This window comes from Gorilla gorilla, chromosome 4 (genome assembly GCF_029281585.2).
Source record: "Gorilla gorilla gorilla isolate KB3781 chromosome 4, NHGRI_mGorGor1-v2.1_pri, whole genome shotgun sequence".
NCBI lineage: Eukaryota > Metazoa > Chordata > Mammalia > Primates > Hominidae > Gorilla > Gorilla gorilla.
In genome coordinates this window covers 123106481-123119310 of record NC_073228.2, presented here as the reverse complement: position 1 = coordinate 123119310, position 12830 = coordinate 123106481, and the positions used below count along the sequence as shown (strand labels likewise).

The following is a 12830-nucleotide window of genomic DNA, read 5'->3' as shown; positions in this document are numbered from 1 at the left end:
GGAGGAAGGAGATGACTGGTCCATGGTTTTAGTTAAGAAAAATCCTAGATATCAGAAAATAAGATTTGTTAATGTTGTGAATCCTTATATGATCACAAAGCCACATTCTTAGGAAACACACAATTAAAAAATGTATTTTGATGTATCCACTCCATTAATGTGCATAATGAAATTTTACATATATGTATATCATTTTATACTTAAACATTTCAACAATTTTTATTCCCACCTTCCTTGAATGCTGCTTACCTATCAACTTAAAACGACTGTAGAAAAGAACAGGGTATTTGGGAAAGTTATTCCATCCTCCTTACATTAACCAAATACAAATATAGAAATTCTTGATTTTAAAATGTCACATATTTTAAGTCAGCTAAATTGGCAAAGATATTAAAACAATAGTATACCCCCTAAAAAAGTTTCTGCATGATTGTTTATTTAAAATATTATGACTCTGGATGTAAATACATATGGGCTTACATAATGTATGATTATCCATATAAATGCTCAATTAAAATATTTAGTTCATCCTTAACACCTTTTGTTCTAATAAGCATAATAGTAAATATTTTATCTCATTGGAAGTGTTTAAAGCTGTTTGAATCTTGATTTGTGAAGAAATTACTGAAAAATAACTTAAGGTTAACTACATCAAACAATACTATTGTTTGCAATGCTGTCAGATTTCTCCATGGCAAAATAGTCGCATATGGTTATTGCACAATTTATAGGTACAGGTTATTATGTGCATATAAACTCTCTACATAATGACAGTGTTTGCACTGCAACTTGCTCAACACATTTAAAATTGTTGAAATACAATTTACAAAATCTTTAACAACATACTTTTACGATAAAAGTATCCTGAGGATATTACAAAATTCATTTTACCAGCCCTTCATTTCTTTGCTTTGACTCTTTAATTTCCAAGATAATCGTTGCCCATATTTTATTACATAAAATGCTATTATTATATATTTCCTATTAAACAAAATATATTTAAGTTAAATAGTACATAATTGTCCCATAAACACTTAGTCCCATCTGCCTGTAGTCTCATTGGTTAAAATCAAGTATTTATCAAGTTTTCTATAATTCTGAATCAGAAAAGGTACAGCACAAAACAGACAGAAACAGGGTTAGCACATTTAAGTTAAAAGCATTGTGCATTTTAAATATTTTGGTCATATTTTATAATAAAATATTTTGGCAAAAATAAAATATAAGGTTTAGTTTATTTTCTATTAATGGTAGATCTGGAGAGTATTTTACATTTCTAAATAGTATCTACTTAATTTGAATGCTTTCACATTTGTTTCTGAAAACACTGCTATTCGCTTTTCAGAATTTTGAGATTAAAAGCACCTAAAAACAAGATAAAATAAAATTTAAGTAAAATATTTGTTTGATGCTCGAAAAGTTGACAAATTCACAAACTTACTTTAAGTGTCTTACATGATATATGCCACCACAGAAACTTTATTGCCTGCTAAGACTTATTTGACTAAATCTAATCTTTAAAATAATAATCCTGAGAGTCTCCTTGAAACTTATTTGAAAATTAGGATGGGAATTCAAAAATTTTTTAAAAATGAAAAGCACAGTTGCAAAAAAAAGTTATTCTGGTGGCAACAGTTGTTATGGCACAAAAACACATGAAAAACCAGTTTTCACTAATATATACAACTAAGTTCAAATAAGATGTGTAAGATACACACACACACACACGTATACATACATATAACTTGGGTTCCAGAGGGTAAACTACTGAAAATCTTACATACTGAGCCATCTAGCTCATTTATCACTGACGTCTCAATGACAATTTTAATGAAGATGTTCATTATTTTTTTCATTCTTACTCAAATACCTATCATTAATTAAGAGAAGAGTTTGAGATGTATAAGGCTAATAAAGGAAGTGAGAGTGTGGTGAATTAAGTGATGAGTATTATGTACAATTGCCTTTACAAAAAACGTATTCTTACTGTGGAAGAAATTCATGCAGAGATGCCTGTGGAAAAGTATCAATAAGAAAACAAAACACCTTTAACACTATGACATACTGATTATAATATACTATGATACGTATTATTACAGCATTACTTACACATTCTACTTTAGGCAATGTAATCTACTTCTGAATGACCTTGTTAATTTTTAAGGCATCAGTGCATCAAGGGCAAAGCTCCATAAAATAAATATAAAAACAAGAAAGCATTAGCTAATTTGTGGCATAGAGAATGATCACTGTATATTACATCTGTTGGCCACTTCCATATAGGTAACAAATTGTACATCTTATTGTAAAAATGTTATAGCATAAACTTCACATCATTTTTCAACACTTCATTTAAAGGGCTAAACTGATCTGGCAGTATTCTCATTTTCATTGTTCCATCAGCTCCACAGGAGAAAATGTGATTTGTGGGCCCTGTCTCAATTTGCATCACTCCAGTTCCAATATTTCTAAAAATGGACTGCCGAGCATGTTCACTGACAAAAGTATGGAGAAGACCAAAGGTAGAGAGACTCCAAATCTGAAAGATATTAAGAACAAACGGAAAATTAGGGTTGATGATGACCTTAAGAAATCAAATGAGGCCAGGTGCAGTGGCTCATGCCTGTAATCCCAGCACTTTGGGAGGTCAAGGCAGGCGGACCACCTAAGGTAAGGAGTTCAAGACCAGCCTGACCAACACGGAGAAACCCCATCTCTACTAAAAATACAAAACTAGCCCGGCGAGGTGGCACATGCCTGTAATCCCAGCTACTCAGGAGGCTGAGGCAGGAGAATTGCTTCGACCCAGGAGGTGGAGTTTGTAGTGACCCAAGATCACACCATTGCGCTCCAGCCTGGGCAACAAGAGTGAAACTCCATCTCGAAAAAAAAAAAAAAAGGAAAAGAGAAGAAACCAAATGAAAATTTTAGGCCTCCATTCCTGTGCAGTAAGGAATTTCCAAAACAAAAATAGAGAAAAATCTGTGTAGGCCTAGGATCATAACACCTTGATTCTGTATAAAGTGTTGTAATTTACCAATTGCTTTAACACAAAATACTTAAAAATCCATCTAGTAAGAGAGTAAGAGAAACAATGTAGGTAACAAGGAGGTTAAGTGTACAATGCTACAGAAACTTACAATACTATAGGGATTAAAATCAACGTTTCCTATCTCTCAGCAGAGCTTTTGCCATATAGTTGTACAGTAAGGTAATCTCTTCTTTACATTATTGAATGCTCACCAGGGATCAGAACAGCTAGAAAGAGGGAAGTACTTGACACCTAGAGGCCCTCTGACCAGGCAAAGCTATATTTTAACTGTAAGACAAAGTCAATTATTACAATTTCAGGATACTTAATTTACTAAGATTTTGTATTTCCAGCCCTTATCAAAATAAATGTGTCTGTAAAGCAAATTATACGCATCTTTACTTACGGGAAGAACTTAAATGCTTTCAGGACATGTATTTTAGGTTTAGCGAAACCTACTTATTTCCTGGTTTTATTGGAGATCATTTTTCTAAACGTTTCTTTACTCTAAGACTACCCTGCATATGAATTTGTTAAATTAGGGCTTCTGAATACATTGTATATTTTCAACTCTTTTTTTTTTTTTAACCTTGATTAAACAATAAACCACAGGATCAAAGTACAAACTAAAGAACCAATCTAGGCCAGGTGCGGTGGCTCACAACTGTAATCCCAGCACTTTGGGAGGCAGAGGCAGGCAGGCGGATCACAAGGTCAGGAGATCGAGACCATCCTGGCCAACATGGCGAAACCCCATCTCTACTAAAACACAAAAAATTAGCAGGGTGTAGTGGCGCACGCCTGTAGTCCCAGCTACTCTGGAAGCTGAAGCAGGGAAATCGCTTGAACCTGGGAGGTGGAGGTTGCAGTGAGCAGAGATCGTGCCACTGTGCTCCAGCCTGGCGACAGAGTAAGACTCCGTCTCAAAAAAAAAAAAGAACCAACCTAACTATGGCATATTCTAAACTAGAGAGTCAGTCCAAATAAGAAAGTAGTTTCAAACTGAAGGAAAATAATTCTGTTGGTATATATATATTTGATTTTAAGAAAAAGGCTTTTAAAAATTCCGTAATTCTAGTCTTTTCCTGGTTGAGAATTATGAAAACAATTTGCTGGTTTTAAAAAACCCATCCGATTCTACTAAATAAGTGCTTAAATTAATAAATTCGATGAAACTAAACCCCCCTAGTCTAGGGTTGCTGACCATTAAAATAACATAGGGATTAGTCTAAACCGATTTACCAATTACCAAACAGGGCCAAAAGACCCTCCATTAAAATTACTAGGTGTGTTATTAAAATGCAGATCCCTGAGTCTTGGACTTACTTATCAACTGAGTATTTCTGGGATGAGACCTAGCAATTTGCATATTTAATAAGCTGTTTAACATTTTTAACAAGCTGCTTAACATTTGAAAAAACCTGTCTTAAGTTTTCAACACAATGGACTCTGAAAAGGACTGCTAAAGGCAAGGTTTATCCAGAATTCTTGAATTAGGCACTGAGTGACTAGATAATAATATATATGAAAAACTGGCGAGCAATGTGGGATAAAAGAAAATATCAATACATTTCTCAGCCCCTGGAAATTAAATTCAGTAAATTATGTAACTCTGAACATGGAGTCAAGACAAATTCTAATATCTGAATTATGTTTATATCCATGGAAAATTTGGTGTTTTAGTATGAATTAAACATATTTTCAAACAACTGAAAAATAGAAAATTTTCAAGTTAAATATTCCATTCATTGAAAGATTAAATAGCAGTTAGCATTGCTGACTACAAAGGAATTAATATAACTATTATTTAAATAGACTGATGTCATCGATACGATTAAAGAGCTAAGGTTTCTGAAGATTTCTTTTCATTTTGCAGATGTTGTGCCATCAACTGTGTTTACCTTTATATTGCCTTCGGCAGATCCTGTAACAAAGTACTCTTCAGTTGGATCAACAGCAACGGCTTTAACAGGAGAATCATGGCTCTGGAAAAGCTGCCTCTGTTGTCGTTGACAAAGGTCAAATACATATGTAAAACCTTTTCTGCCACCTGATATTAGTAGCTGATGTTTTGGAGCATATGCTAAAACTGTGGCTCCACTGTCATGGCAGGTAAATGCTGAAAGTAAATTAAAAAAAAAAAAAAAACACTTAACAATAAAAGAAATAGACTTCTGGCTTTTGGCTAAAGTGAAATAATAGACCAGATTTGCAATCCTGCCTGAAACAATTAAAAAATCAAATGAAATATAAAAACCAATGATTTCAGACACCGGATATAAGGTAATGAAGAATGATCTCTGAGAGATGGGAAACAAACTGGGTGAGTCATAAAACTGCCCTAGCTTACTACTTAGAGTTTTCTGACCATGGCACCAGGAGAGGAACCCTGGTTGAACTGGTTCCATACCAGCCTCGGTGGAGTACTCAGAAGCATTTGACTCAGTAGCGGAGGAAAATCAGCCCTAGACCAAATGCTGCTTTGGTCCTGTTTAACCAAGGTCCCCCAGATTCAACTGTTTCCAAGTAAGTTGTCCCTGAGCAAAGCTCAAGAACATTTACAGAATACAAAAATAATAGGCACTTAATGAAGTAAAATTCACAATGCTTGCCATCTAATAATAAATTAACAGGAATGTAATAAAGCAGAAAATATAACCCATAAGGAGAAGAAAAATCCATCAATTGAAACTAACCCAGAAATAACAGAGATGACAGAATTAGTAGGTAAGGAAATTAAAAGTCCATTATAATTGTAAGTTAATTAGAGGCATGAAAGGCCTAAATCAAAATTTAACAGATTAAAAACAGCGAGGCTCAAGATAAAAAAGGAACTGGATAGGATTAACAGCAGATTAAGCCTTGTAAAATAAAAGATTCATGAATTTGAAGACACAGCAGTATGAGAAATAAAAAAAATGATACTATTTTTCTTTAAAAGAGTCCAGCCTAACAAATTTTAGGGAAAAAAATCTGCATATAGCTCAAGGAGAATATTGCATAATGAACAGTGAGGATTCTGGAGTTAGATTGCCTGGGTTTCAATCCTGGTTTCTGTGTGGGATTAAATGTGTACTTCTGCTGACTTACTTACCTAAGTCTCAGTTTCATCATTTGTAAAAGAGATTATCACCTACCTAATAGGGTTGCCTGAGGATTTAATATATGCAGATCATGTATAGTCCATGGCATAAACTAAACACTTAGTTATTATTGTAAGACTTGAAATAAAATTAATTATAGAGAAGGAACTTTGACCAGCACTTTGAGATATAACTTCCCAGAGGAAAATGCACACTTTTTAAGTATATACCTTGATGAGCACTGACAAATGAATACATCTGTGTAACCATCACTAAGATCAAGGTACAGAATATTTTCATCATGCCAGAAGGTTCCTTCATGCCCCTTCATGGTCAATTCTCCTCCCCAACAAAAGCAATCACTATTCTGACTTCTATCCAATTAGTTCATTCCAGAAGTTCTATTATTTTGCATATTACATGCAGGTTTATGGTCCATTTTGAGTTAATTTTTATGAAAGGTGAGGTCTGTATCTGGGTTCAATTTTTTATATGTTGACATTAAATTGTTCTGGCATTATTTGTTGAAAAGACTATCGTTTCTCCAATGAATTGCCTCTGTGACATATTAAAGATAAGTCTACTATATATGTGAGTCTATTAGTGGGCTCCCCATTCTGTTCTATCATCTATATGTATATTCTTAAGCTAATACCACAATGTCTTGATTACTGTAGCTTATAAGTGTTGAAATCAGATAGTATAATGTGAGTCCCACAAGTGTGTTTTTCTCTAGTATTTGGTTGGCTATTCCTTTGCTTTCCCATATAAACTTCAGAATCAGTTTGTTGATATCTACAAAGTAGCATGCTGGAATTTCGATTAGGATTGTGTTGAATCTATAAAATCAAGACGAACTGACATCTTAAGAATATTGAGTCTTCTAATCTGTGAATGTGGAGTATCACTCATTTATTTAGATCTTCTTTGATTTAAATCATTTTTATAGTTTTGTGCATACACACCCTGTATATATTTTGTTAGATTTATGCCTCAGTATTTCATTGTTTTGGGTGCTATTGTAAATGGTAATATTCTTTAAATTTCAAATTGCAATTGTTCATTGTTGATGCATCAAAAAGCAACTGAATTTAGTACAGCTGACCCTTCAACAACACTGGTTTGAAATGTGTGGGTCCACTTAGATGTGGTTTATTCAATAGATATATTGGAACATTTTTTAAAGATCTGAGATAATTTGAAAAAACTTGCAGACAACCCACATAGCCAAGAAATACCCAAAAAATTAAGAAAAAGTATGCCATGAATGCATAAAACATATGTAGATACTAGTCTATTTTATCATTTACTACCATAAAATATACACAAATTATAAAAAGTTAAATTTATTGAAACATACGCACACAAATACAAATTGTAAGTGGTGCCATCGACAGTCCAGAAATGTAAACAAAAATACAGTATGAAATCATAAGTACATAAAATTATAGTACATACTGTACTACTGTTATAATTTAGTAGCCACCTCCTGTTGCTATTGCAGTTAGCTCAAGTGTTGCGAGTATATACTTAAAATGCTGTGTGATGCTAATCATCTCCATGTGAGCAGGTCCTCTCTCCAGTAAACTGTATACTGCAGTGAAAAGTGATTTCCTGTGGCACTTGTGAATTTTTCATTGTATTTAGTGCAACAGTGTAAACCTTGAATAACACCATGGGAACCATACAACATGCCACTAGTAATGCTGGAAGTGCTCCCAAAAAGCAGACCAAAGTCAAGACATTACAAGAAAAAAAGTTGAATTGCTTGATATGCACCACAAATTGAGGTCTGCAGCTGTAGTTGCCTGCCATTTCAGACAGATAATTCATCTTTTTTGTTTTTTTTTTTTTTGAGACGGAGTCTTGCTCTGTCGCCCAGGCTGGAGTGCAGTGGCTCGATCTCAGCTCACTGCAAGCTCCGCCTCCCGGGTTCACACCATTCTCCTGCCTCAGCCTCCCGAGTAGCTAGGACTACAGGCATCCACCACAACGCCTAGCTAATTTTTTTTTGGTATTTTAAGTAGAGATGGGGTTTCACCGTATTAGCCAGGATTGTCTCGATCTCCTGACCTCGTGATCCACCCGCCTCGGCCTCCCAAAGTGCTGGGATTACAGGCGTGAGCCACTGCGTCCGGCCTCAGACAGAAAATTCATCTTGTAAACAGATGACATAAACTTTACAATATCAATAAATACAGTACACTACTGTATGTACTCATGATTTTCATAACATTTTCTTTTTTCTAGCTTCCTATAAAACACATATACAAAATATGTGTTAATTGACTATATTAATAATAAGGTATCCAGTAAACACTAGGCTATTAGTAGTTAAATTCTGGGGGGAATAAAAAATTATAATATAATTTTCATCTGTGCAGGGGTCAGCATCCCAATCCTTATGTTGTTCAAGGGTCAACTGTATATTGACCTTGTATCCTGGGACCTTGCTATACTTGTGAATTTATTTTGTAGATTCTTTGGGATATTTTACAGAAAATTACGTTTTCTGTGAATAAAGACAGTTTTATTTCTTCCCTTCCATTTATATACATTTTATTTCCTATTATTGTGTTACTGCATTAGCTAGGAATTCCAGTGCAATGTTGAATAGGAGTGGTGAGAGGGGACATAATATTGAGTTTACATCAGGTTTACGATAACCTGTGGCTATCAGATTCAAAGTAAAGACAAATGATTTTTATATTATCGATGTCTCACTGTCCCCCATCAAGGTATAGTGAAGAGTTAATTACGTATATTGCATCTTTTTGCTTTCAAATCCTGCCGTCATGGGCAAAATAAATCTCATGGGTTAATAAATATATGTGTCATTAGTAACAAATCCACTTATAAATAATATTTAGCTTATGAATTTCCTGACTTTCAAAATTTATAAAATGCTTTAAAAACTTACCATGGACTAAACTATTGGCAGGTGCTACAAGAGTATCCCACAAACACACATTTCTGGAAAAAAAAAAAAAAAGATTACTTCTGAGTGACACAAAAGGTAACAATAAAAAATATGTCATATATAACTGTGTGACCTTTAAACCTTGCTGTCACAGAAGGTTCTTAAATTTATAAAAGCAACAAATACAAGTAACCAACAAATTTATATGAAATTAATTTTTATATAAAAAAAAGAATGCAGTGGTGGAATCTTGGCTCACTGAAGCCTCAACCTTCTGGGCTCAAGCAATCTTCCCACCTCAATGTCCCGAGTAGCTGGGACTACAGACGTGTGCCACCATGTCTGGCTAATTTTTTAAATTATTTTGTAGAGATGGGGTCTCCCTATGTTGCCCAGGCTGGTCTCAAATTCCTGGGCTGAAATGATCCTCCTGCCTCAGCCTGCCAAGGCACTGGGATTACAGGCATGAGCCACCATGCTCTGGCTACAATTTTTTTTTTTTTTTTTTTTTTGAGACGGAGTTTTACACTCTTGTTGCCTAGGCTGGAGTGCAATGGTGTGATCTTGGCTCACTGCAACCTCCGCCTCCCAGGTTCAAGCCATTCTCCTGCCTCAGCCCCCAGAGTAGCTGGGATTACAGGCACCTGCCACCACGCCTGGCTAATTTTTTGTATTTTTAGTAGAGATAGCGTTTCACCATGTTGGCCAGGCTGGACTCAAACTCCTGGCCTCAAGTGATCCGCCCACCTCGGCCTCCCAAGTGCTGGGATTACAAGCATGAGCCACTGTGCCTGACCCACAATTTTTACAGAAAATTTAAAGCTACTATTATAGCTTAAAAATTTGAATAACTTTAGATTAACATGCGTTTACAAATAATAATATATGAAGGCTGAATATGGAAACTTCTTTTTGTATTCACTGAATCTCTAACAGTTGGACTGACATACATTAACAGGAGAGATGCTGAATTTTCTTAAGCACAAAGAAAACTTGTTTCTACTGTGTGGGGGGACCAACATACATAAGAAATATCTACGGAAGACGAGCTGAAGAATCTATAGTCTTACAATCCTGTTTCTAGTGCAAAGTGTGGCCTTACAGCTAAATATAAAAGCTAAGCAAACTCAGTGGGCCTTGATCTCAGAACTCAGTTATATAACAGAAATCAAAAGAGGCAGACAGACACTGGGGCAGGAGATGACACTTTCTTACAACCACAGATTTTGGGGGTGGGGCTGGAATAACATGGCCAATAAATAATAGTTTTTAGAATAAAAATACTGTATCTAAAGCCATAAGTAAACTTTAGTCAAACACAAGGACAGAAACAATAAAAACAAGTTCAGCTATACTTTCTCATACTTCAGTTTTAGCTATCATCTCTTACCTATTGTCAGTTGAAAGACCAGCTGTAGCTATCAGAGAGGAGGAACTAACGAAGACAAAATCATTGGCTGTTTTGTTATGACACTGCCAAGTCTGGAATGGTTACAAACAATACGTGTTACTGCTCTCACTAAAAATGTCATAACCAGGTAAATGTATTCTTCAAAAAGTGATCATGAAGTTTCTGGCTTTCTTAAATCCTCTGTATCGTTTTTTTTCCTTTGAACTTTAGAAAAATTGTAAAAGTAATACAGAGAAGTTTCATATACCTTTTACCCAGATGCAGCAACTTTTTAACATTTTGGCACATTTGTTTTGCCTCTACTTCTCTTTCATATTTGTAGACACCCACGCATACACACACTTTTCCTGAACTATTTATCCTGAACTGCATATATCATGACCCGTGATGAATCTCTTTGCTTTTGTTCAACCAAAAGTTCAAAGGAAAACATAAGGTTAAACTTAAAGACCTTCCCCTAGCATAGTGAAAATTTCTGTTTCAGAAGATAGAAACTAGAATTTTAGATGATACCAGACTTTTGTTAAATAATTGACATATATTTTTCAAAAATATTTAAGCTTTTAAAAATTCAAGTACATGAAAAAAATTACTAATAGTCATCAAAATCAGAAAACATATAGCATTTTTCAATATTCTACCAAACAGTACACTTAATTATGAGGTTTCTTCATTTATAAAAGCTTCAAAATTATGTTTTAGATATTTCTCTTTAATAAAAAATGATTTTTTTTAAGTATCCCAAAATCACCACACCAAAGATTATTCCTTTGAGTCACCTCCCCATTTCCCCTGGAACACTACTGGAGCTGGGCTAGATGATGTGTCCTTAAAACAGACAAAATCCTCTTAATCTCCAAAAGCTAGTTATTCACAATTTAAACCAATTTATTTTTTTTAAAGTTAAAAAAAAAAGTCCCTTAGAGAACAAACTTATACATCTAAATCTTTAAGCTTAATAAAAATATGAGAAACAGTTAATATTCTTTCAAGGTACCCTAATCAATCCTCCCATGCTTGCTTGCTTTTACTTAGATCAGTACTGTATTCTAGCAATTAACCTTGGGCAAATTACCAGAATCTTAACCTACATTCTTAACTTTTTTTCTGATAGGAATTGCTTAGTCCTATAAAGAGCTTCACTGAAGAATATGAAATATAAATTCAGTATTCTATGAAGCCACAGAAAGTTCATAAAAGCCTGCATAATCCTGAATTAAAAGAGATGAACAAGAAAATAACAGTACCAGCTATAGGATGTCCTTTTCACTTTGTTTGTTCATAAGAGATAATTGCAGAAAAATAACCAGACGCACTGGTCTGGTAATCATTCTATTTAAGCATAATATAATAACCAGCTTAGTGAGGTTAGAAAAGGGCTCTAGTAATCCACAAGATGTATGGGTATCTGGGGGTATCATGTTGCTTCTATACATGTCAACTTCCCAAATTATCAGAGACTAAGGAATTTCATGCTTCACAGAGTAATTTTCACATAACACAAGGACAGAATCTTACAGTAAAGTGACTGAGAACACAGGACTATATTTTATTTATTAGTTCTATATTTCTTGTCTCAAATACGTATTCTTGGTTTATTTAAAATGAAAATTCAAATTTTATTTAAAGGTAGAAATTCTTGGCTTACCAGGTATGGCTTAGGCATGCTTCCAGTAACTGGACAACATTTCCAGTTTGTTTGATACAAACTTAAATATCCATCAGCATCAACTATTCCAAACTTAGAGAAAGAAAATATTTAAAAGTATTTAATATAAATATAAAAGCATATATTTATCCTTACCCTCCGTGTGACACCCATATTTTGACTCGTAAACATTTGACTGTATGTCATTTGATTTTTCACTTCACCTATACATGGATCTATTTCAGAAAAACATTCAGCTACTACTTTAAAAATCCCAGGGTGAACATAAAGAGAACAAACATCAGACACCCATTTTATTACAGTAGCCTCTAGCATAGTCTATATATTCTCTGTAAGTATTACAAAAACAGGATACTGGATTAACAGATTATGCTATGTGACAGAACTTTATCATATATAAGAAAGAAAACTGTTCATTTCCAGAAAGATAAAATAAGGATTTTCAGAAACAAACAATAAGGAAAACACATGAACAAGAGTACAAAGTAAAATGATATAAGGATTATCAAAGTAAAATAATTCCGCTATGGGAGCTCAGGGCAAGTCTGACTGGTAAGATGTCAAAATAATCCACTAAGGGAGGTATGTGATACAGATCTTGAAGGATGAGTAAGACAGCTAAATTTTTTTCCTTTGATTATAAAAATAATGCAGCTTATTATAAAGTATATAAAATAAAACAAATGTCTGCTTTGTACTCCCACCCTCCTCTGCCT

General features: G+C 34.2%; 1 protein-coding gene across 4 annotated transcripts in view; it reads right to left on the bottom strand.

The window, feature by feature from the left end:
- Window positions 1-415: 415 nt before the first annotated feature.
- DMXL1 (Dmx like 1) overlaps window positions 416-12830 on the bottom strand; it is a 187131-nt gene continuing 174716 nt past the window's right edge. For all 4 annotated transcript variants that reach the window (XM_055387254.2, XM_055387255.2, XM_019028210.3 and 1 more), the window contains 5 exons: window positions 12094-12186; window positions 10425-10516; window positions 9035-9087; window positions 4933-5150; window positions 416-2539 (listed from right to left, as the gene is read on the bottom strand). In XM_055387254.2, coding sequence (XP_055243229.2) covers window positions 2315-2539; window positions 4933-5150; window positions 9035-9087; window positions 10425-10516; window positions 12094-12186 — 681 coding nt within the window. In that variant the 3' untranslated portion in view covers window positions 416-2314. The remainder of the gene's footprint in view (window positions 2540-4932; window positions 5151-9034; window positions 9088-10424; window positions 10517-12093; window positions 12187-12830) is intronic.